General features: G+C 42.0%; 1 protein-coding gene across 5 annotated transcripts in view; it reads right to left on the bottom strand.

Moving 5' to 3' along the window:
- Positions 1-27,091, bottom strand: part of MRTFB (myocardin related transcription factor B) — a 120,164-nt gene that overhangs the window by 59,449 nt on the left and 33,624 nt on the right. For 4 of the 5 annotated variants that reach the window (XM_081170321.1, XM_081170320.1, XM_081170318.1 and 1 more), the window contains one exon: positions 12,272-12,438. In XM_081170321.1, coding sequence (XP_081026447.1) covers positions 12,272-12,425 — 154 coding nt within the window. In that variant the 5' untranslated portion in view covers positions 12,426-12,438. Of the gene's footprint in view, positions 1-12,271; positions 12,439-16,639; positions 16,771-27,091 lie in introns of those variants that run through there. The other variant, XM_081170322.1, reaches the window with a different exon arrangement.

Here is a 27,091-nt window from a genome sequence, read left to right as displayed (position 1 = left end):
GAGTAAAATTTATCACTCATTGTTTTTTTGGTTTTTTTAAAAAAGCAAGCTTAAACATGAAAGGCATGTTAGATAAATTTATTTCCTGTTAAAGAGAATATATTTGCCTGGCATGAAACAATCCCATTTGGACTGTAACGATGGTGATAAGCAAACACAATGACCTGATTCACAAAGCATATTGCTTTATTTATTGATTAAAATATTTATATACCACTAATCATTGGAAATATCAGAGCAGTTTACAATAATTATATGCAAAATCATACAATATAAAAATTAAGGTGCTAATATTAAAAAAGCTAACTTTAAGGAAATATGCATTCTTAATTTCCTGCATAAACTGGACAAGTAGAAAAGTTTTTAACAGGCATTTAAAGGTTGAAACAGAAGAGCCTGATGAATTCCACAGGACTGGGCATTCCACAGGACTGGGCCAATGACACTAAAGCCTTGGTTACTTTTTGTTGTTAAATGAGCCTGACAAACATAGGGAATGACCAACGACACTCCTGTAGATGATCTCAGTGATCGAGCTGGAATATAAGGGTTCGGGTAATCCCCAGAGTACCCTGGACCTATGTTGCACAGGGTTTTGTAAATCAATACGACCTTGAACCTGGCTCAGTAGCAGACATGCAGCCAGTGCAGATGTCATAACAATGGTTTGTCACAGTGGCCAGGGAAGCAGTCTGGTCATTGCTTTCTGCACAAGCTTCCAAACCAGAACCAAGGACAATCCCACATACTGCAGTCATTTGGTCTTAAAACAAACTATGGATTAATGCTGACAAGCAGCATGCTTGTTTTGAGCGTGCTGCTCAAAGGCCCTTCACCATGGGACTGTCCCCCCCCGCTTGGGGTGCGGTTGGTTGGGTTTTATCTTCTAGGGATACTTACCCTATCAAACCTCCACCTCTTTCCCATACCATTTTGACCCAGGAGTCCTGGCCCAAGGATGACTTGTTATTGAGGGGATGTTACCCATCTATTGGGGAGGCTAGTATGGGATCTAGGATTTCCACAATTGAAGGGCTAGGGAGGAATGGCGGTAGGGCTAGATATCTCTATCGGCGAAGGGTTTCGAGATGCAGTGATCCTCGAACCCCTTCCAATCTACGCCCCATCCCAAGGGATGAGGGTAGGGAGAACAAGGATTACACACCTCCGTCATTGGTGCTGTGCAATGCCAGGTCCATAGGCAACAAAACTGCCACCATGCGTGACTTTTTTGTCTCGCAGGGGATTGACCTGGCTTGCGTGACGGAGACCTGGGTACGGGAAGGCGAAGTAGTCTCCCTACATGAGATAACACCCCCAGGTTTCTCTGTCCTCCATCAATCGCGGACTGTAGGTCGGGGGGGAGGAGTAGCGTTGTTATTCCGGGAGGATTGCTCTTTCAGAGCTCTGCCATCACCGGCAATCTCCGGCATTGAATGTGTTGGTCTCGTGTGGGGCACCAAGGAGAGCTTGGCTGTCTGGCTGGTGTACCGACCACCCAGCACATCTGCAGCCACCCTGTCAGATCTGCTGGAGGTGGTGGCGGGCTGGGCCTTGGAGTTCCCAAACCTACTGGTTTTGGGAGACTTCAACGTCCATGCCGATGCCGCTCCCTCCTCACAGGCTCTAGACCTAGTGACTTCCATGGCAACACTAGGGCTCTCCCAATTTGTTTTGGGCCCCACTCATCAAGCAGGCCACACGCTGGATCTGATCTTTGGGGCTGGCATAGATGTGATCATGCTCCCCGCTGTGAAAGTGCCATGGTCTGATCACTACGCTTTAAAAGCCAAGATTGACTTCCCGCTCCTCCCCGGCTCGGGTGCCGAGCCTATTTGGGCTCGTCCGCGAAAACTGATGGATCCTGATAGATTCCGACAAGCCTTGCGGAACCCTGCTCCTCCTGGCGACTCATTAGATGACCTTGTTGAGGACTGGAATAACCGGCTCTTGGCAGCCATTGATGAAATCGCGCCTAAGCGCCCTCTGCGACCCCGTCGAAACCGGGCCCCTTGGTTTACTGAGGACCTCCGGAAAATGAAGCGGGATCTCAGACGGCTAGAGCGAGTATGGCGACGGACTCATGACGGAGCCTCAAGAACATCTTATAGGACGCTTATGAAAGCCTATGAGATGGCTATGAAAGCTGCTAAGAAATCTTACTTTGCAGCTTCTATTGCATCCGCTAGCTCTCGCCCGGCACAACTTTTTAGAATAATTAGGTCAATAACGTCCTTAGGAGGACAACCAAATTTAAGCACAAATTCGACCCACAGCTGTGAGGCATTCGCGAGCTTTTTTGCGGAGAAAGTCCTGTTGCTCCGCCGTGACCTCCCTGCCAATTTAGATACAGTGACTGAACTGGAGGCCCCTCGACTGACTTCAGGTCCAGTGTTGGACCATTTCGATCGGATACTCCCTACTGATGTGGATAGATTCCTCCAAGTTGGTAGGCCCACCACCTGCCTCCTTGATCCGTGCCCGTCTTGGCTGATTAGGGAGTGTCCAGATGTTGCGCGGACCCCCCTGGTTGAAATTATCAATTTGTCCCTTGACACGGGGACATTCCCAGGGGAACTGAAGGAAGCAGTGGTGCGTCCACTCTTAAAGAAAGCTTCATTAGATCCCTTAGACCTATCCAATTACCGCCCAGTTTCAAATCTTCCATACCTGGGTAAGGTAATTGAGAGAGCGGTTGCTGAACAGCTTGGTAGGTTTCTGGAGGAAACATCGGCATTAGATCCATTTCAGTCCGGTTTCCGTCCTGGTTTTGGGACGGAGACGGCTCTGGTTGCCCTAACAGATGATATCCGTAGACAACTGGATCGAGGCGGGTCAGGACTGCTGATCCTTTTAGATTTGTCAGCAGCCTTTGACATGGTCGATCATGATCTTCTGGACCATCGCCTTGCAGACGTGGGGATACAGGGCATAGCCCGTAACTGGTTGTGCTCTTTTATCTCTGGTCGGGGACAGAGGGTGGCACTAGGGAGGGAAATGTCGTCACGCCACTCCTTGGTGTGTGGAGTGCCGCAGGGCGCAATTCTCTCCCCAATGCTTTTTAACATCTTTATGCGCCCCCTTGCCCAGATTATCCGGAGCTTTGGGCTGGGCTGTCATCAATATGCTGATGACACTCAGCTCTATCTACTGATGGATGGCCACACCAACTCGGCCCCTTACACACTGACCAGATGCTTGGAAGCTGTGGCTGGATGGTTTCGTGGGAGCCGATTGAAACTAAATCCTTCGAAGACAGAGGTCCTATGGCTAGGTCGGGATAGCATGGGGATGAGGGACCAACTCCCTTCTCTTGCGGGGGCCCAATTAGTGCCATTGCCTTCCGTTAAGAGTTTGGGTGTAATCCTTGACGCCTCCCTTTCCATGGAGGCGCAAGTCACAGCAACAGCCAAGGCGACATTTTTCCACCTTCGCCGCATCAAGCAGTTGGTCCCTTACCTTTCCCGCCCCGACCTGGCCACAGTGATCCATGCGACAGTCATCTCCAGGCTTGACTACTGTAACTCGCTCTACGCGGGGCTGCCCTTGAAGCTGTCCCAGAAACTCCAGCGGGTACAGAATGCTGCAGCGAGGCTCCTCACAGCGTCTCTGCCATGGGAGCATATTCATCCAGTGCTTTTCAAGCTGCACTGGCTCCCGGTGGAGTACAGGGTCAGATTTAAGGTGCTGCTTTTGACCTTTAAAGCCCTTCACGGCCTAGGACCCTCGTACCTACGGGACCGCCTCGCCTGGTATGCCCCACGGAGAGCCTCAAGGTCCATAAATAACAACACCCTAGTGGTCCCAGGCCCTAAGGAAGTTAGATTGGCTTCAACCAGAGCCAGGGCCTTTTCAGCACTGGCCCCAACTTGGTGGAACGCTCTGTCTCATGAGACCAGGGCCCTGCAGGATCTGATCTCTTTCCGCAGGGCCTGTAAGACAGAGTTGTTCCGCCTGGCCTTTGGATTGGAGCCAATTTGATTCCCTCCGCCCCCTTTTTCTTTTTTCTTTTCCTTCTCCTGCAATGAGGCTCCATTTTAATATTTTAATGTTCCATTATTTTAATGTTGTATTTTATTTTTGTTTTTAAGTTGTAATCACTCATCTTGTTTTTATTATTGCTTGTAAGCCGCTCTGAGCCTGGCCTTGGCTGGGGAGGGCGGGGTATAAATAAAAAATTATTATTATTATTATTATTATTACTTCTTCCCAGCATCTGCTGCGCCATCAACAAAATAAGCCACATAAATAATCTCTTTAACATCACATTTCCCACAGATTTACAAATAGTTTGCATTCACACCATCCAATTCTAGCCTCAAGAAACATCAGGGCTAGGGGAAACAACCACTAAAAATCTTAAGAAAGGCTCTATAGGAAATGATGCATCCTCTGTTATCTCAACTATGCCAGTCTGCCTAGAACTTTGGGAGCATGGCTAGCCTCAATTTCAAGTATCAGTTACATGAGAAATGAAAACAGGAACATATGTGGACAATTTTATTGCCTCATTAAACATGACGTAAATGCACAAGCAAGTATTTAATACTGCTTGGACCTTATCTTATGGGATCCATTCTCCCTCTCCTCATAATGTCAAGCTGAACAAGCCTTTTGGTTGTTGTTTTTCAAACTGACAGAAAACCAAAAACACAGATTAAGGAATGGGTAGCTCAGATAAAAGAAGTGGTTCAGCACCCCTCCATGAGACTGATCATTTCATTTTTTCTTGAGAATGCTATAAAACAAGATTGGATAACCTTTTTTTGGCCCAAGAGCTGCATTTACTGTTGGCCAAACCTCCAAAAGATTGGTGTGGTCACATCCACTCTTTCACACACAAACAGACCACAAACACACACCAATCACACACAAGTTTTATAATGTTATGAGTTGGGAGGGGAAGAAGGTTAAGGACCTTCTAACCAGCGAGTGTTAAAGCCATGTTAACTTCCTGGTAAGGTGGTCACCTGGCCATTAAGGGGAACAAATTAAGTGGATCAGTGTGAGATGGCAAATAGGTGGGGCACCCTCCCTCAACTCATGGATAGTTAGAAGGACAAAGCCAAAGTTGAGAGGAGAGAGTGAAGTGATGTTAGGTAGAAGAAAAGCAGCAAGATGGGGAGAGAGAGGGGGCAATGCCTGATTTCTGTTTTGAATCTGAGGCTGTGACTATGGGAGAAGCAAGGCCTTCTTGGGGTGTTGATACTGTGAACCCCTCCTTCATGGGCTCAGGTTGTATATATGTGTAAATAAACAATATATCATAAAAATACCACAGTCTCCTCTATGCATCATTCTGAATGAAAAATGAAAGCCTTGGTTATTGCCTGGAGCCTCTGGAATTTCACATCACTCAGAGATTGGGGTGGTGTGCAACAATAATAATAGGTTAAAAGCAAAATCTTTTTATAAATGTCAGCTTGAAGTAAAGCAAATTGGATACAGTGGTACCTCGGGTTACATATGCTTCAGGTTACATACGCTTCAGGTTACACACTCCGCTAACCTAGAAATAGTGCTTCAGGTTAATAACTTTGCTTCAGGATAAGAACAGAAATCGGGCTCCGGCAGCGCGGCGGCAGCAGGAGACCCCCATTAGCTAAACTGGTGCTTCAGGTTAAGAACAGTTTCAGGTTAAGTATGGACCTCCGGAATGAATTAAGTACTTAACCCGAGGTACCACTGTATAGGATTGCTGGATTATTATTATTATTATTATTATTATTATTATTATTATTATTATTATTATTATTATTATCTGCCCTTTTCCCTGACAGGGACTCTACAGCTAAAATAGAAACAGCTAAACACATTGGGTGTGGAAGAAATAATTAAAAAACAATAAAACATTAATAGAACATATGATCTATTAAAACACAGAACTACAGTACACATCATGTTAAAATGTACAATCAGTTTTAACAAATCAGTTTTCTTTTTTAAATAGCAGCTGCCTGTGCCCCCAAAACTGTAGTCCTAATTAAAAATATAAATATCAAACCCTCCAAGTTGCAATTTGCCCTGGGGAAAAGGGATATTTGGTTTTCACTGGGGGACTCAATTAAACCCTCTCCCCAATACTCTGTTGTTCGAATCCTGATTGGACCCTCCCCATGGCTGCTTTAAAATCAAAGAACAGATGCCTTAAATGTGAACATTCAGTAAAGTGAAGAGTTGAGCTCCCAGTAAGCAATCCCTTAGATGTGTTTGTGGCAATTTTTCCTCATAAGAATATACTTCACATATATAGCTTTTTTATCAGCTACCAATCTGAGCCTTGAAATGCATGAATGTGAAACAGGAAGTGGGAAGGTGGACACTCTTTCCCAGTTCCTCTTTCAGCTGTATGTTGTGTTGGCGTAATAGTGTTGCTGTGTTTAGTTTTTAATGAACTTTTTGTAATCTCTTGAACTATGTGGTTTCCAAGTCTTAGATCAGCACATCAGCAGCTGAACAGACAGCAAAGCACCTGACATGGTATGAGAAAAAGGGGAGAAATTTGAGACTGGGAATGCGATAGGAAAACAGACTGTGCAATGTGGAGAAGACATGGTGCTACAAGAGTTGGGAGAAATAAGGTACCAGAGAAACAGAGAGATGGAAACGCACACAATCTAGTAAAATGGATCCACTTGAAATTTCATAAGTTTGTAATGGGCTACCTGTCCCCAGGCAGACAGATACACCCTTCTATCAAGTCACATATCCCATCTGTCTCCACTGATTGAACCATGAAAATCAAAGATCTGGCCCTTTCTAGTACTGCCTTGGTGCAAAAACATGGATGTGAGGCACAGATCCCTATGGATTCTCGTAATTGTTTACAAACTATGCCCTAAAATCATGAGTCAAATCATAGGTCACCTCTAAGTGCATAGATATAATTGATTGACATCCTATGTAAAAATGAACCATGATGAGGATCCATGCCTTGAATCAGTGTTTTTGTCCCAGACACCATATCTATGATTTTTTACTTTGCAGTCTGCCAATGTAAGCTTTAATTTAACAGTTGCTGCTATAGGACCCTGTGTAACATCATGCAAATTCAAGAGGATTCATTTTAACATGGGCGTAGCCAGGAGAGGCAGAGGGGGCAGCTGCCCCACCTAAATCAAGTAAATAAATAGAAATCCTTAACTAACTGGCCAATTGCATCACAGATATCTCAGTTCTGCCCCCCAACATAAAGCCTGCCCCCCATAAAATAAATCTTGGCTACACCTATGCATTTTAACACTATTGAAGCTGTATTTTACCTCAAACCCTTGAAAAAGGAAACTGTATGTGTTCTCTCTCTCTCTTTGTAACTTTTGGGGGGGAGGGATGAAGAAAGAAAAGGAAGAAATTTGAAATGTGCTCATGGAAAGAAAAGGATTGGCAACGTGTACAGTAACCCACGCTTTGAAAATTATTCCACCAATATCTTTTCCTAATGACAGGTCATTTTTAGAACATCAATAGCATACAACACTGCTAAGGGTAATTTCACTGAAACTCGAAAATTATCAACATTCATCTAGAGAGAACCACTACACTTAGCATTTTGCCCCCTAAAAGATAATTTTTTTAAAAAAATAGTTTTAAAAAGTAGACATTACATTAATTACCAGCAAAATACTTCATTATCAACAAGAAATGTCTGGAAGTAAAACAACACCATGACTCTTTTTGTACTACTTCTTAAAAATAAGAATCAGTAAACAATATTTTTCATCATACTTAGTCACCAGACACATCTCCAATCTTAACTGCATCATTCTGTCACTGAGAAAGGGGGAAATTGCTTTAATAAATCTTACTGAAAAGGACAGGGATTTTGTTCAAAAGTTTACCAAATGGAATGAATCTGCAGAAATCACTTCAAGTAGCTTGTGAAAATGTCAGAAGAGACTCAACTTTAGAGGTCAGCTCTCTAGAGACTACTGAGTCTTGGCCTGTGGGCTTTTCACATGAAAATTGTTCCTTGCAGACACTGACTGATGCCCAGGGAATGTTAGGATTGTGGGAACTGGCAGTACTAGTAACAATGACAGACTGAACGGGAAACCAGTATATACAAAGTCTCTCTTCGCATTTCTTATAGCATAAGAGATGCCATCCCTTAGATAACATGTACATTCTCACCAAGGGTCAAAATTATTTCACACATCACATTACCCCCCCCCCAGCCCTACTCAAGTCTTTTTCAAAACATCAGGCACTGAGATGCTAGGATAGGGTAGACAGAGTTGTGAAAAAGAATTTTTAAAATCCACTGAAGTTATAGGAGTGTGGTGGAGTCTCCTTCTTTGGAGGTCTTTAAACAGAGGCTTGACAACCATATGTCAGGAGTGCTCTGATGGTGTTTCCTGCTTGGCAGGGGGTTGGACTCGATGGCCCTTGTGGTCTCTTCCAACTCTATGATTCTATGATTCTATGATTCTATAGGAGACAACCCTGGATCATGCTGTGTAACCAGTAAATCTGAATCAGTGTAGTATTTAATTGATGCTTAAATTAGAGAGAACCAATGTTCTGTCAGGGCTACATTCAGAAACCCACAAGTCTGTGCACAGCTGTGCACTGACCACGTTAATCTGGTGTAGGTAGCATTTGAAACCAAACTCAAGAGTACAATTTCATTATTGTGGAATTGAGGAGCTGGAGGTGTCACTCCTTTCAACCTTAAGATGACATGTACTAGGAACACATAAGGGCTGAAAGAAATGAGCCAAAACTTTAAGGAATCGTATGACAGGCTTGCCCAACATGATATATGGAAGTCATTCAGGATCATATATATTTTGCCCATTTAGAGTCTCTGCCAGGATGAAATTGTGTCTTAACCTGTTAAGTTGCCAGTCCTAAACTTAGGGAAAAGGACCTTCAAGAATCAAAATCCAAGATAGGTATCAAAAGCCTTTTGATGAACGTGTTTAAAGGTGTTACATTTTTGGAATGTTGATCTTATCTACTTGCTGTGTACAACAAACAGTTCAGAAGACAGATAATTTCCTGCAGTCTCCTAGTCCACATTTGATCCCAAGCTAAGAAGACAGACGAACCCCTTATATGTGTTTTTATGACGGAATCAAAAAAGCTGTTCATGGTTGTACCCATGACCCACTGAACTCTATTAGACATGATGTACGATGTTATTTTTAAACTCCAGATGTACTGGTAAAACAGCAACAGAGTATTTTTTTTGTCTGACTGTACTCACGACTATTTAAAAGTGTGATGAATTCATTTTAAAAAAGAAACAAAACAAACAAAGTGGGGGAGATTTCCCCCTGCAAAAAAAATCTCATAACTAATTTCTCAGAAAATCTTATTCCCTCCACCCAATCCAAGAAACCTATTACAGCTTTAGCAGTTTAATTCCCTTTTCACCCTCTCCAGTTTTCTCCCCCTCCCCCTCAACTGGCACCTCACCATACCATATGCCCTGAGAACTTAAATGTCCTCATTCTCCTATGTTTAAAAAGCAAACCATCAAGATCTTCCTTCGAAGTTAATATCAAACCTGACTGTCCATTATCTTGCCCCTCAGAAAACATCCTCAAGTATCAAAACTGCAGTGAGAATGCCCATCACCTCTACGAGACAATAGCAATGGATTCCTGCCAGTTGTTACCATAGTACTGTTAAGACACAAGGAGAGTTCTTGTCAGAACAGATCCACAACGAAATAGGAAAATGAAGATAAAAGACTGAGTACTGAATGTACAAACCAACCTTTTTTAAAAAATAAAAAGCTAGAAACTACCAGTTTGACTCGCATATGATCAAATGAAATAAAGCACTGCACATAGTCACACTCGCCAACTTTCTGAAGGTGTCTTCTTTCAGAAAAAGTTTACTCTTAATATGAGCTGCAGAATCAAGTCACAACATGCAGAGGTTGAATAATTTGTTTCAGGCTGCAAAGGAAACTACAATAAATACCTGTCCAAATTCTAGGTTGAAAAGAGTGCTGGAAGTCCTGGAAGAAATCCAGTCTGTTCAGAATAAATCACCAATAAGATGCTAGAAAATCTAAGCACTCATTTTCAAGTTGTGAATCAACTTGGAAGCATTTCTTGTACAAACCCACTGTGCTACTTCCTTATGCTGAAGAGCCAAAGCCAAGAAAATTAGATACATGCACAGCATGATCCTACACTTGTTTTCTCAGAAGTAAGTCCCACTCTATTCAGCCAGACTTTCTTTTTAACAGAGCTTTTCAAAACTACAGCCTTATTTATGCTGCTCTTAGGTGCTGGTGCATCCAATGCTAAGTATTTATGCATAAGCATAGCAAGCCTTAAGTCTGAACAGACAAGGGTATCTAAAGATAACTGATCTGATTCAGAGAAGATGCTTCCATGTGCAGGGCAGGAATACAAATGTTGCCTGTCAGCACTGCATTACTGCCAATGGAATGTGCATTTGGATCTGCTCTCATGCTCTAATCTCCTTCTCTTTTCCACATAAGGATCTTTTCATCACAAAACTTGACATTCTGAAATTCTACATATGTAGAATTGAAATTAATAGACATAACTTAGGTCCATTGATTTCAATGGGTCTACTTTAAGTAGGAATAACACTGGATACAATTCTAACATTTTCTGATTAAATGAAGCTCCAGTTTCTCATAAAATTGATACAGTTAGAGCACGGTGAAGTATCATTATGAGAAAGACTATGCTGGATTAGAGAGTGTTAACTTTTCTTCATGGTTCTGTTTATCCCTCTATAAAAAGGTGCAACTCGTCAAGGGATTGTTAAAGAATTTCCTTCATACCTTACAAAACGTAATTTTCAAGATGGCTCAACCAGCCATTAAAACCATCTCAAAATTAAAAAGAAGAAACAGTGATCAATGGTAAAACCTCACCTAACAATCACAAGTAAACATCCTCAAAAAAAAACCACAAAAAATCCATAGCAACATTAAAGAGATTAATAATTAAAAGCATTAAAAAGTCCAGACAATAAAAATATCTCCTGCAAGAACCTAATCAAATCCTATAGGAGAGCATTCCTGAAGAAGATACTCAGGAATCCACCTCACTTTTTGACAGCAGAGGGTCTCTGACAACTATTGGTTGCATCCAACACTGTACTCCTTTCACACGACACAACTTTGCCCTCTCTCCCCTTCTACCCATCAACATCTAGAGGGAATCCTCTGGAGCAGATGTCAGGAGGGGCTTGCAGGAAAGGAAGAGGAAGTCCCATTGGATACAACTCAATCCTTCTAAGTGAGCAAGTCTGTGTGAATGGTTCCTTTGCTTTAAAAACTTGGGTCCCAAAAGGTATACAACTTTAGATGTTAAAGATTGAGACCAGCACTTTAAATTAAACAGATCAGAGGCCAGTAAGGTGGTTTCAACACTGGTCAGCTATGTTCTGACTGATCGGTTCCAGTCAATAATCAGGCTGTTGTGTTTCAAACCAACAGACATTTATGAGTAAGCTTTAGAGGAAGACCCACGTAAAATGCATTGCTGAAATCTGGATGTTACAAGGAAATGTGAAACAGTGGTGTTGACAACTGTATTGTTATTCTTGTACACTGCTTCTGCTTCAGATGGTAGGATTTGCTATTGCTCTTTACTTGATACTTTCTAACCCCATTCCAAAAATTGTCCTCAGTTGCCTCCATGTTAAGTTATTATAGAAATTTTAAAAGACAGTAGAATTGTTTACGGTTAGGAGTGCACAAATTATAGCCAGGTATCTCTTTAAGGTAAACCCAAATGCCTCAGAACACAGCTGCAAGTACATAGGAAACAACTGTACAGGGAACAAGCAGCAGATGACCACATACAAATGTAAGCTTTGCTAAACAAACGCAAAGAATGAAGACCACACCAAATGGAAACATGTTTCAGTTTTAGAACAGACATGCCCTGATTAAAATCTCCTGTCTCTTAGCCAAAAGAAACAGAAAAGGAAGAGATAAAACTAGCAACCACTAAGTTCCATAAATGCCCAATAAAGTAAATGTAAAACTGATAACTCCAAAACTAGATATTAATATTTTTAGAAGTACTCAGCATTCATCAGATGTGCTGAATACATTAGGCAAGCACTGGATGAACACCTGGTATTTCAAGCAGGGAAACATGTATAAATGTTTATGATAGAGTATATGGCATATTTTGCAACATTATTGGACAACATTCAGATATTCATTTTTTCAGTGGGCGTAAAATCACAGAACACTTAAATAAAAAAGTAACAATTCAGTTTTGTTTAATAGCTACACCAAATATCTGTCATATTTTGTACTCACCGTTCTTCCTTTCATTGAGGGGAGGCAAACATTGGATGGGTTGCAAGGAGAGTTCCTGAAATTCATGAGCAACTGCCTCACTGTGTGGACTAGGTGCTAGGCGTGGTAATAATCCTGAATCATCTTCTGGCTCTACAGTTCCCAAGTGTTCCATTGTGTTCAAACAGCTGGAAATATTGACAACAGAGGACAGTTTAGTGCCAACAATTTGTCAAAATTGATCAAAAGTAATCACATGCAGATATTCAATAACTACACCTAGATCCACAAGTTATTCTTACCTTCAAAGCCTCCTATCATCATGGCCCCTTTATCTCTCTCCTCCTATGGATACCTATCTTTACCCATTCATAGCTCCTTCCAAAAGTCTTCTGTTCCCTCAGACAACTCTGTTCATTCTCCTTTGCTCCCCCCTATGCCCAAAACAGTAGGCTAGAACACCTGTGTGTTGCACCAGAAGCGATTTAGTCATGCTGGCCACATGACCCCGAAAGCTGTCTGTGGACAAACGCCAGCTCCTTCTGCCTGAAGCGAGATCAGCGCAGCACCCCATTGTCACCTTTGACTGGACTTAACCATCCAGGGGTCCTTTACCTTACCTTTACCTACTTCAGAACCCTTTGCAAAACCTTCTTTTATCTTGAAGTCTTTGGGCCCAGCCCCCTAGTTCCCATAATCTATTGAAACTAAGCTTAAGGTAAAAGAAATAAATGCAAAACTTCCCATTTCCCCTGGATATTTCCCCCCACAGGGAGGAACTGATGCAAGGAAACTGGAAATTGCAATCAGGTAAAATATTAAGTTCCCCCCTTCCCATTCCTCACCATTTCTCCACTTTCAATCTTAAAACGTGTCATGAGGTTCAGTTTGCATATGCAGTTTGGCTCTCAATAAAACAATAAAACAAAGTATGTATTCACATAGCAAGTTAAGAACAGCCCAACTGAGTACCATTTTTCACAGACACCATAATCTGTATCTGAAGAAGTGTGCATGCACACAAAAGCTTATACCAAGAACAAACTTAGTTGGTCTCTAAGGCAGTGTTTCCCAAACGTTTTTGGGCAACGGCACACCTGCTTACCGGAAAAAAATCTCGCGGCACACCACCATTAAAGCCCCGCCCCGTGACGTCAGCGCGCAGCGTCACGCCAGGAGGGACGCACAAAAGTGAAAGTTTTTTCCCTTCCCCTTGCCGGGGTGGGAGGAGGCAGCAGAGCGAGGGACTAAGGGACGGCGGCAGCTGAGGCGGCGGCGGCTGTTGTGCTGGTGGCGGCTATAGCGGGCGGAGGAGGAGCCGTCGCCGGGAGTTGCTGCTGCTGCTGTTGCTGCTGCTGCCCGGACATGCCGGCCTCCTCCTCCTCCGCTGTCTCGCAAGCAACCCACCCTCCCCCCGCTTCCCCAGACCGTCTCCCCCCCCCCACCGCCGTGTCCCCTACCTGTGCTGCAGCCCCACTAGCCCCAGCGTGATCACATGGGGCACGTCCAGCTCCGTGGGCCACAGGCCGGAGGCGATGCACCCGAACACGCCGCACTCCTCCCGAATCCCCAGCTCCTCGAATTCCATGGTGCCCGAGCGAACACGTGTTGTTGTCAGCGCAGCTGCTTCTGTTATTGCCGCTGCTGCCTCCTGCCGCCGCCGCCTGGGTTTGAGGGGGGGGGCGGAGGAGGAGGAGAAGGAGGCGGCGGCCTCAGAGGCGCGAGTTCCTCTCCGCGCCCACCCCTTGCGCCCGCCTCATTTACATGCATACATTACCAAGGGGCGAAATTCTCCGCCTCGGGGCTGCTCCGCGTGGTGGAGTTGGTTTCCCCACCCCAGAGGAGCAGAGCAAGAGAGGTCGCCTTCGGGGCGGGGGGGGGCTACTTTGTATCTGCCTTTGGACACAAGTTAGCTCCCGCTCGCTCTTTCTCTCTCCCCACAAGTTAACTTTGTTTCCCTCTCTCTTTCTCTCCGCGCGCGCGCGCGCTTCTGAGAGCGAGTTTTGCCCAGTGGCTCCGAGAGTGTAAACGGCTGGCTGAAGTGCTGAGGAGACCGCGAAGGGCGGAGGGAGCTGGGCTTTGCGCGCGACGGAAGGGGTTATTCCCCCCCCCTTATGGAAACGGGGTTTGAGGGAATAAGGGGTAGGGAGGAGACTTCGGTTTTTGCGCGACTGAGCAGGGGAAGGGGGCGTCGGCGGGCGCTCGCCTCAGATTGGAGAAACGCTACCAAAGGGTTGTGAGCGGGGTGGGTGGGTGTGTGTGTTAAAAACATCCCTCCCTCCGTGGGTGGAGGAAAGGGGGCTGGGAGGCAGGATGTGGCCCCGGCGGAGAGCTTTAGGTGGCCCAACCCCTTCCCTTTCCCAATGAGGTGGAAGCATTGGCGGGTTTCTGCAACCGCGCCCCGCCCCCTTCCGCCGTCCGTGCCTCCCCTCCCTTCGTACGCAGCCCCAAAAGTGCCTCCGGACTCCGAACGCGCTTCTTTTTCGGGTCGCTTCCCTCTCGCGCGCTGCTCACTTGGTTTTGTTCTCTCCTAGGCGCCCGACTCGCCCGCCTCCCTCCCACGGCACACCAGCCGGTGTCTCACGGCACACTAGTGTGCCGCGGAACACCGGTTGGGAAACACTGCTCTAAGGTGCTACTGGACTACACACACACACACACACACACACACACACACACACACACTGCGTCAGACCAACATGGCCACCTATCTGAATCTAGAACCATAATCTGAGTAATTTTTTTAAGGTGTCAAAGGAAGCCCAGGTGACTTTAAATACCTTTCTCCATGGGGACCACATAAGAACTAATGTTAATTATGTATACAGGTGATTGCAAATGACTGAACAGAAAAGGGACTCTTCTTGGCTACTGCTGGTAGATGCCTTGATGAAAATGTCAGTGCAAAACACTACTGCTATGAAAGAGTAAACTCCATACTAGGGATTCATAGCAAAGGGATTGAAAATAAAACCACCCATATTATAATGCTGTTATACAAACCTGTAGTTATTAAAGCATGAGCAAATATATACATTTCTTGTCTTTTTAATAGACACAAAGGCAAAAATAATAATCAAATATTGGGATTTGTTTTACAAACTGTCTCCATACAACTCTTAGTTTCCATACAACTCTTAACAGCTGTCCAGCTAAAGTAAGGAGCTACTAATATTAACAGCATATTATTATTATTTTTTTTAAAAAGCTTTCTGATTCCCAAGTGGAATATTCTGGCTACATATTCTCTTTCATAACCTCCCATCAAGTTAAGAGTGAGCCCTTTAAAGTTCTTACATAATTTCTCAAAACTCCCATTAATAGGAGCTAAAGTAAAATGTTGCTTATGATAAGATTCTGTGGGTGTATCATTTGCAAAGCTTTTATCTTTGTATGTCTATGACTCATCTCTCCTCTTGAAGCCTTTTTTATTATCCAGCCTTGCTTGCCTTCTATTCCACAGTCAAATGTTCTTTCTGTCCTAGCCAAGGTCACTAATGAGTGCCAGTAAAATTCATATATACTACTGTGGCCTTGATTTGACAAGAAACACTACTGTATAAGCAGTATAAAATTTGTGTAGTGGCCATTCTTTAAGTCTGGAAGATTCATTAGGATGTGTCAACACTGTTTGCCACCAGGTGGGCTGAGGATGGTTGTGAGGGGTGGGCACTGAGTCACCCCCATTACCTAGTGACATTTGGATTTATTGTGGCTAACCACCACCATTTGCAAGGGTATAGAAATTATGCAAGTAGTCCACTCCAGGAGACCTCTCTCTTAATGTCATGTTCTTTCAATTTCACATCAGGACAACTGTAACTGATGCAGTGGAGTAAAAAGTGCATTGTGTTTCCTCTTCTATTTCTCACTGGCCATTTGATTTCTAACAGCATTCCCTATATTAGCTCTAAGTCCAAGCCTGAATAATTTCCCATTTTAATTTCACAATCTGTACTCTCCGTCGCCTGGCCCTTTCCCCACAAGTTTGGCACTTTTTTACAGCTTCAGGTAGCTCTTTGCCATGTAATATTCAGTTTTGTCTCCCTAAGTTCTTAGCAATTCCAATCTATTTCAGATGGGAATGTGGGACTTTAAACTCAGATCTAACTGTTGCTGAGATCTTTGTTTCACTGTCCATGTTTTAATGCATTTCTTTCAGTTCAAGCATCAGGTCTGATAAGCTGATTTATTAGCAGATAAAACCAGGAGCTAGAAAATTATGTGTTCATCTTGCTGGCTATCAAGCCACTCCACCATCACCTCCCATACTCCCACAGCCAGGCTATTAAATGGAGATGCTTACTTGGAGCATGTAACTTCCCTGTTGAAACAACTGCACTAGCTACCAATTTGTTTCCAGACCCAGTTCAAAGTGCAGGTGATTACCTTTAAAAGCCTTTGCAGATTGGAAGGCTTTTCATCTGAAGCGCTGCCTTCTTAACAGTCAACTTTTTAAAAAATGTGTAGTGTACATGCTTTCAACCATCTGCTCACCCATGGTGTGCTGGAGTCTCAAGTCCCACAATTTATCACCAGAAGTAACATTTGATGTTTGATTCATAGGATACCAGAGTGGCACAGGGGCCACTTCCTGGTGGGTCAGATGCAGAGATATTCCAGTTAATGTTTTTTATTATAGAAGAAACACATTTTCTTCTGTCACAGTGCCACTACCATCTGTGCTTTAATGTTCTCTGCTTAAGCACATGTTTAACAATTCCACTGAAATAAATTGGAGATTAAAGTGTATAGCACTGGTTAGGTCAAGCTTTATATTATTATTATTATTAATAATAATAATAATAATAATAATAATATTAAAGCTATAATAATTCAACTAAACAAAGCCACATTCACATTGGGAGTCAAGAGCATCATTTAGCTGTGAAAGAGGTTAGGTTCTGGTGGTAGATATGAAATTCCTAGCGGTTAAAACCTCTAGGACTAACCACATGTTTGGGATCCCAACCACTAGTTTTGCCAGATGGGGAGAGAGCAGAAATGTAGAGCAGCCTTCCTTCAACTTGTTGCCCTCTATTCGTTTTGGACTACAATGCACATCATTCCTGACCATTGGCCATGCTAGGTGGCACTGTTGGGAATTCAAAGGATCTAGAAGGCTGGGAAAGCTTAGTGTAAAAGTGTGTAAAGCACAGCTAATTCTGTAATATACAATTTCAAATAAAGAAAATTCATAGGGAGCCTAGACTACCAGGTTAAAGAACTGAGGGGTAGGGTTGCTAAAGCACATTAATTCATGTTTCCTTAACTTATATGCTATTTTTGGCAGCGGGAAAGCAGATTTTGGAGATTTCCATGCTTATGTTCCAGAAAATGTGCTTCTTTGTACATTATAAACAGTCAAGTGCATCTCTAAGGTTAACTATATTTACATGTATAGAAAAAGAGAAGTGGCTTTGGGGTTTAATCAAATTTACAATCATATGTAGCTGCTAACTGCTTAATAATTAGCTTTTAGAAAGCATAGCTTGTCATAACCCTGCTCCCATTTTATGACATTATACATTCCCCAAACTCCCACATGTTCATTGAAATAGATACATCATTAGGAGAATCTTTTCAGAGCAGAATTCCTATTAAAATTCTTACACAAATGTAAATTGCTTAGTGACTTCAGCACCATTTCCATCAATAAGATAAAATTCAATTTAATTGCATATGCTCATATGGAACTAAATTCCACTAAAATCAATGAGACATGTTAATAAATGTACATGAAATTAGAAGTGTACCAGCAGCTTTGCTGTACCTTTGCCTCCATTTGAAATTAAACTGCAGGGAAACAATAAATTAGGACACTTTAAAATGCCAAAAATTAATCACTTGCTAAGATGCATTTTGGAAATCCAAATTTCTTCTGACTGAAATGTCAAATTATCTGCATATAAATGAAGTTAGGCTTTATTTGACTTTTCTATTATATTTCTTATTTTATTCATAAAGGGGTACTTATGAATTCTAATATAAACTTGGAAACAGAGTCACAGTACCTAGCAACAGTTGCTCCAGTTACTCTCACTTCTTATTGCTATGGATATACGCAATATAAAAAGAGCATTGATTGGAGGAAAACAAATGTTATGAACCAAGGCAAAATTAGGCAAAATAACTCTTGCTCTCTTCGACAACTGTTACAAAGGGCATGTGAAAAATAGGAAGGCCAAGAAAGTGATCAATGGCTTTACCATAAATTCCAAAACATAGCCTTCAACATGGAATGTAAGAATATAAGAATAGCCTGCTGGATCAGACCAATGGCCCATCTAGTCCAGCATCCCATTCTCAGAGCATCCCATCAACCAGGTGCCTGTGGGAAACATGAGCACAAGAGCACTTGCTCCTCCTGTGGTTTCCAACAACTGGCATTTGGAAGCCTTGCTGCCTCCAACTGAGGATATTCCAAGGAAAAGAAGCATTCAAAAATTATATGCAGCAAGTTTTAAACTGTCATAGATAGCTCTAGAAAAGATAGCACTATGTTTTTCTCCAGGTTCTCATATTTATTTATTGCATTTATATCTCACCCTTCCTCCGAAAGCAGCCCAGGGTGGCAAACACACCCATAATTTAAATATGAAAAAATACTAAAACAATTAAAATATCCTAAAAACAATTATAGTTAAAACATTTAAAAAGCAGCTGCAGTTAAAAGCATTCTAAAAGCAGTTCCAGTTAACAACATTGTTTCATGAAGTGATCTCATAGTTCCCAGGAACAGTTTTCTTCAGTCACCAAAATGCCTGGGTAATACACAGGAGTGTTTCCAAATGCCTCTTGAAAGTTAATAATGATGGGGACAGCCACATCTCACTAGGGAGGGCATTTTATAAACAGGGAAACACCAGCTTTGACTGAAGCCAGCACCAAAGTTTTTAAAGTGCCAACCTTACACAGAACTGATTTAATATTTTAAATGCCTAGACACCAGAAGCAGATCTTTAGGCATTTAAGCCCCAGATATCTGAGGTTTTCCAGCCCTAATTCACTATCAGAAGAAAAGTCTGATAATACATATGAATTATGTGGCAAAGAAGGTAAAAAACAACAATACAAATAATATTTGCTGCCAGGCCTATCACTTTTAACAGCAAAACGTGTTCATTCACCCATTACTTGACACTCCAAATCTACATACTAATGACCACCAATATTCCACTACATATAATCTTCTGATGCCCAAGCATCTGCCAAAAAGATACAGGAAGTTCCCAACTGTCAAATTCCAATACTGCAATCTTAACAAAGCTAGTGAAACTGATGGGTACTAGTTCACAAAAGTTTGCTTGCATAGTTTTTGCTTAGGGAAAAGTCACATACGAAAAGGTGCCAGGCTGTTTCATTGTAGTTAGCCTTTACAACAGCCTTCTCAAACCGGGTACCCTTCATATGTTTTTGATTACAACTCCCATCAGTACTAGCCAACATAGTCAATGGTCAGGGATGATGGGAATCACCTGGAAAGCACCAGGCTGGGGATGTTTTGCACTCAGTACTTCCAAAGACCTTTACATATCTTAGGCAAAATATACAGCAAGAAAGAGAAAGTGCACAACAATGGTCCAGTTCAGATATCATGACATCTACACTTTGCTATTCCATGTACAAGCATTAGCGGACACTGGATTCAAAATGAACTGAAACACTAACTCCATATTCCATTCATATCCAAGTTCATGAATATCCAATTTACAACACTGCAATAAACACTTATAAACTACTATTATGGATTTAGCTTTCTGCAAAATCCAACTATTTTCTCCAACACTATAGGAGATGCTGAGGCCTTCAAAGCTGACAGTTCATAAAGAGACACCACTGATTTCTAAAAGCATCATCACTGATTTCTAAAAGCAATACAGGCAATGACTGATTAATGCACGTCTGAAAGACACATGCACAGCACCCAACCTGGAATTGACAGAAAAGATCACAAAGCACATCACTAAAAGGGCATAATGAGGGGAACAGGAGTGGGGCATAATGAGGCATAACAGGGTAGGGTGTGTTCATATGCGTCCAGTCAATTCATGTGGGGGCTGGGAATGGAATCCCCACATGAAATGGTCATAAACTCTTATGCAATATTTCCTCTCCTTCACAGTATTTTCATGTATTTTCTTAATGCTGATAGATGTTTACTGAGCTTTTAATAAACAGTTAAATTTCTTTATGATTTCATTGTTATGCTTAGCTATCAAGCTATTTCCATTTATGACAAATTTGCAGGTGCTGCTCTGTTTATTCACATCCAGCAAGCCCTTGATTCAAACAAAGCAAGGAAAACGTTAGAATTAAACTACAGAGGAAGGAAATTCATGTTTGTTTCCTATGTGCACAACAGGACACTTTTCCAGCTGCTTTTGAGAACATCTCTCCTGTACATGGACTTCTGTGAATTACATTTATTCTAATAGTGTAAATACAGTAGCACAATTTTCTGTGTTCGGAGACAAAGCAAAACAGGCATTTATCTGGAAAAGAAATCAGTTTCCAGCAGTAGCAACAACAACAACAATCAATGCAGGATAATATACCATATCTTTCTGTGTATAACACACATAACCTGTATAAGTCGACCCCTATTTTGGGTGGCTCAAATTTAAGAAAATGGAGGGAGATGGCCCAGAGTTGTTGAGAGTTTTGGGGGGAGGGTTGCACAAAGTTATTGAGCTTTTTGGGGGGCGGATAGCCCAGAGTTGTTGAGCTTTTTTGGGGGGATTGCCCAGGGATGTTAAGCTTTTTGGGGGGGATGCCAAAAATCACTAATCAGAATGAAAATGCTTACAATCGCTCACATCGCAGAATCCAACAAGTGTGCCCGCTCACCAATCGCACACCCATTTGCCACAGCAGCAGCCAATCCAAAACAGCCCTTTCCATAGCAACCAATCACCCACACAATTACCGTAGCAGCAGCCAATCCAAAGCAGCCCTTGCAGCAGCAACCAATCACACACCAAATCGCCGCTGACAAGCTCCTGCTCGCGGCTGCAACCAATCACCCGTCCCCCCATGCACTATCAGTGTATAAGACAACCCCCATTTTCAAACATTATTTTAAAGAAAACCTCGTGTTATACACGGAGAAGTACGGTATATTGAAGCTTGATCAGTTGTTAACAGATCAACGGGGGAACTTAAAAGTAGTTATGTAACAAATAACACAATATCCATTTCAGGCAGAATAGTTTGCAACCAAGGTAACACCTAAGAATCTGCTTCCATGGAAGCTAATTGTATCACTTAATTGCAACACTTGCAAGTGCTACTCAAAAACAGCAATTCAGTTAATAATTAGATTTCAGTTTAATATGTATATTGAATCTCTTTCTCATATGCCTTAATGAAGGATGATGTACAGAGAAAAACATGCTTCTCCATACCTGCTTTAAAAAACACAGAAAAAGGACTTTAAACATATTTGCACAGCTATTTTCTTAGGTTATAAGATGAAGGTAGTATCCAAAGTGTTGAGAACACCTATGTATCTTTAATAGTAATGCTGCTCATACATTGGTTTCACTGAAAATTCCCAGAATTCACACTATCACACCAGGTTCAATGCACACCACATCTTCTATTTTGAGATTAATATTCTATTAAAAGCAAAACCCAAAATCCCTAACTGCATAAGCACATGGCTGAGTATTATGCCTAAATTCATTAAATTTTGAATCCCAGGAACCAAAACCATCCATTATAAAATCCTTCTTAGCTGGTAAGCTCACAATTAACTACATTTCTATATGCCATTGCCAACCTCTTTAAGAAGGGACAAGGAAAGGTTGCACTTGGTTCAATGAAAATGTTTACTCTTCAGTTGATTTAAGATAAATGCACATTTTTCACCAACTGGACCCCTAAATGGGTATTTAAAAATCAAATTAAAGACTCTATTACTAGCTAGATGTGTGGACGTCAGACAAGTATATGATAATAAGACCAGAGAGGCCCAAGTTCATATTCCTACTCCAAAATGTAGATCACTAGGTAACTTGGGCCAGTCCCTCTCTCACAGAGCAACTGAAATGGAGGAGGGAGAGAAAGAGAGAGAGAGATGGGACAGTGGAAGAGAATAATGTACACTGCCTTTAGCATTTTCAAGGAAGGGTTGACTATAAAATGATACAAAATGAAGCAATAGAGTTTTGGCAGCATGTGATTATTACAACACCTTTGATGGAAGTGCATACTAGGTTTAACTTCACCTTAGAGATGACACTCTGTTTTTCAGGGATGAATACATATCCCAGCAAAATGAAACCTCGTACCCAGATAAACAAATGGATCTTGTGAAGAGCCCTGACTGCTTAAATACTCACATTCTAACAATGGAAAGATGTCTCATCACTAGGGCTGAGCAATATCCGGTTTTCAACATCGCAATATACTGATATATCATGATGTCTGGAATAAGGATGGAACTATGTAGAGATGAACGCCTTCAGTCTATTGATACAAGACCTAACCTCTTCTGCTTTCTTGCTTGTGGCACACTGTATTATGCAAATATGAAGGACCCTGCTACAGCATTGGAGACCAGATATGGTAACTTTCAAGTTCCTGGAATTTGTTGAACATATCTTAAAAAAAAATAAACTGGGTACAAGTACTTATAAAAGTTGAGTTGTATCCCATATTAGTCCTATCAAGCATAGGTTGCATTGTACAGTTTATTGTTTTGACCATCATGGTCATAGGATACACACACACAATACTGAGTATCAGTAATAATCAAAATATATTTTTACATTAAAATATACCAAAATATTAAATACTTGATTAACTTACTGATATATTGATTTCAACGGGTTTACTCTGAGTAAGTTAGTTGGGTAATACCCATTAAGTTCCTTCTTTGTTTTTTTCTACCATTGTGTTATTTTGGCTTTTTGTTTTTAAAAAAACTAAGCCAAAAGTGATCTGACACCTTAAAACAAAAGATTACATGTTGAGGTGGAGTTGGAGACTGAGAATGCCTAATGGTATAGCATTTGTGAAGCTAATTGGGCATGAACCTAATTATCTCTTTGACAGATGTCCACTGGAAGTTTTAGGACAGAAATACAATAAATATTTTGTGGCCCACTGAATAATTTGAGGAAACTTGGTCATCAATCTGCAGCACCATGTAAATATTGTATTTTTAAAAATGGGAAGCAGTGGAGAAAGAAGAGAAGGCATATTCTTCTAGGCACCTTTCAAATGTGTAAAGTTTAAAGTGGAAATACATAGAAAAGTGACAATAAAGAGCAAAATAAAGCAGTGTCATCCTGCTGAAAACAGTGGCTTATGGTTCTTTAGATTCTTGTTAGGTCCTAACTTTTTGAAGGGCTGTGCCACTAATACAATATTTGTGATTCTCCATAAAGGACTAAGCAGCTCTATTTATTTCAGAACTGCATCTATGGTAACAACAGAGCCTTGACAACAACTGCAGATCTCTCTCAAGCATTTTAAAGGAGGTGGGGAAAGGATAGCTATATATTAACATTTATTTTCAGTATTTGCTTATCTACCAGTATTTGCTTATCTGAGTGAACAGAGATGTGTGTGAATTACATTGCATGGCAATCAGACTATCCTTCCATAGCACACTGTTTCCCAACCACTGTTCCGCGGCACACTAGTGTGCCGCGAGATGTTGCCTGGTGTGCCGCGAGATGTTGCCTGGAGGGAGGCGGGCGAGTCGGGCGGCGAGAGGCGGGGCGGCGGCGGCGAGGAGAGGCCGCCCAGCGCGGGGCTCTCGCCGTCTGCCTGCCTGGCTGCCTGCGAGCTCGGCGGGCAGCGCCTCCGTCCGCAGCGCCCGCCTCGCGGCTCTCATTCCCTGCCCCGCCAAAGCTCACCCAGCCAAGCCGCTCTCTCCTTCCTGCCTCGCTTTGCTGCCTCCTCCCCCCCCCACCCCCAAAGCTTGGAGGTTCCCCGGCAAGGGGGAGGGAAAAAAATTGAAACTTACACTTTCGTGCGTCCCTCCCGGCGTGACGCTGCGCGCTGACGTCACGGGGCTGTAATGGTGGTGTGCCTCGAGATTTTTTTCATCAAACAAGTGTGCCTTTGCCCAAAAAAGGTTGGGAAATGGTTTCATGCAATGCCTGAGCTGCTATAATGTATTTTCCATACTTCTTTTCTTGTGTGTGGAACAGGGCTTCTGTGCATGGAATCCATTGTTGGGATTCAAAATAGGATGAGAATTGTCCAATGATAACCTCACAAACACTACCCAGCCGCATAGTATTACAACAGTATTACAAGGTGGGTGGCAAACATGTATTCACATCTGCTGTCATAGGCCACTTATTGTGAGCATCTATCTTCAGACAGGAACCAAAGTGTTTTGGAATATTTATGGTAATCAATGCAAGTAACTGTTAATATCCATTTCAAAGTATGCATTTATCCAAAATGCAGAATGCATGTTCATGCTATATATAAGTACACTTCCACACACAGATTTCATCCCCAAGGATAATATTTTGACTGCATCACAGTTATCTCATATTAATTTAGTTTCTACTCAAACTAGGACTTTTGGTTGGCATTATCTGCTGCCCAGCCTTTTTTGATTGCAGTAGTTTTTGTTCTGGCTTTGATCAAACTTTCATTGCTCACAGATTAGTTGTGATCTGTCTTGAGTGCCTCAGAGCCCTTTAAAATAAATATGTAACGAGTATCCACTTATTATTATCCTTTCATAGCCCAATGTGTTTTCTCAGAAGTAAATCACCCCAAGCTAAATAGGACTTATTTCCTGTTAACTTACACAGATGCAGATTTACCAGCAAAAAGTCTCCATGAATGCAGACAAATTTCAAGCCTCTAAGAACAGCATATTCGATTACCTCATTGCTACTAAAATAAAATCACCATTAATGTAGGCTCCCCCAATGCGTAAATCTCCACTTTGACTTGGGATGCAAACAATCCTTGCAAGCTAAATAAACGGTAAATAGGGAGCTAACAACAGAATCTTACACATGTTTACTCAGACATACATTGCACTGTACTCAGGGGAACTTACTTGCTGGAAAATGTGTTTAGAATTGCAACCAAAAACATGCATAGGATCAAGCTCTAAGACATGCCACAGCATGAACTGTGACAAGACACATATTGGGTCTGGAGTCCACAGCTCAGAAAACTACAAGCAGCACAGAGGACAAAACTGTGGGCATCATGCCTAGATTTGGCACAAGACATCAGTTTCAGAACTTTCTTTTTATTTTTAATGCCGGCACTCAGGTTTGAAACATGTGCAGTAATAACATCTCTGTTAAAGTGGAGGCCATGTTTCCTCTCACCACTGAGAAATTTCAGCCTGGAGCCAAAGACCTAGGATTAGCATAAAAGATTTCTGAGCAAGATACTGGAACTTCCAGGCAGGCTGGGAGCTTCAACACCTTTTATTTGAAATATTAAGTGCACTGAGTGGAACATTTTATTCAACATGCAGAGAGAAGGTTGATGTTTTTAAAATTACTTTGGAGCTATTGATTTTTTAAATATATCAATACAGTTTAAACATGAACTACATTATTAATTTCGTGGCATATTTCTAATATTAGAACATTACAGAAAATGCAGCGTGTCTTGCTAAAGATACCTATAAAAATGTACTTGTTTTATGAAATCACTGCTTAAAGATTTGTTTAAGTTGTGCAGAATGCAGCCTTTGTCTTTCTTATGATTTGTTTGGGTTTCACAATTTAATCAAACCTTACGGGGTAGCATAACTAGAGGCCCCTCTCTCACATTCCTACTGGCACTATGCCCAGAGTTAACCTAATTTTCAAAACACTTTGAGAAGTGGCTTGTCAGATGTCCAAACATTAATAACCTGAAAATTAATTCCACATTCATTTGGCAGGGAAGTGCATAAATACAAACACTTTAGATCAAGATTCATAGCATCTGAATATTGTTGGTGTGTTGCGATCTGCAATATTCAACTGTTTGAAGCACTTTTTAGTAGTTTATGTCTCTCACACTTGGAAAGGAAGGTATTTACTCCAGCATACTCTGGGATAACAAAAGACTAAGCCAGTGCCTTAAGCAGTGATCTCAAGAGCAATTGTCCTGGAGGGAGCAAGCATGACATCAAGGTCAAAGTTTGAAGCAACTGCATGCTGAAACTAAATGGGTCTGGAAGACTGTTCTGGAAACCCATGTATGGCATTTTGACTTCCATCTTGAAAAAACTGTGGATAAAGGAAGGAAGGAAGGAAGGAAGGAAGGAAGGAAGGAAGGAAGGAAGGAAGGAAGGAAACAGAGAGATTGGAGGAGATAATATAGTGGTGGGTACTTTGTGAACAAAGGCCCAAGGAAACTGTTTTCTCTAGGAGACAGCTGGAGAAGAATGCTATGGTTATGGAGTGAAGTTTGTTTTTCTTTGTCCCTGCTAAACAAGGAAAATATTTTAACTTAAGTACTATTGATTTGTAGTATTAATTTGCACTATTAAGTACTATTAATTTTTAAACTGCCCTCCACCACAAGGTTGATGGGCAGGTTATAGCAATGTACAATGCTATTTGTTAAGGTGGAGCATGCCTCTATTAGAAATGTATGGGGGACAGGATGGTAGGGCTTTTGAGTGAAGCCTGAGCAGGTGAGGAAAAGAAGAAGTGGGATTAGAGCATTAAGGGCTATCCCTGCTTCTGGCCTTTCTTCCAACTCTGGAGAATTCAAGGAGTGGAGCTAACTGAGCCAACAGCTGCTGCTCTACAACATCACTTTGGCCACCATTCAAACAGGAACTTTATAAGGAAACCAACCTGGCAATTATGCCCAGTGCCAGGGCTGAGAACCAGGGATTCTGTT

This window comes from Podarcis bocagei (assembly GCF_964188305.1).
Source record: "Podarcis bocagei genome assembly, chromosome: 14".
NCBI lineage: Eukaryota > Metazoa > Chordata > Lepidosauria > Squamata > Lacertidae > Podarcis > Podarcis bocagei.
Note: the sequence above shows the minus strand (reverse complement) of the source record. Positions and strands in the feature narration are given on the sequence as shown.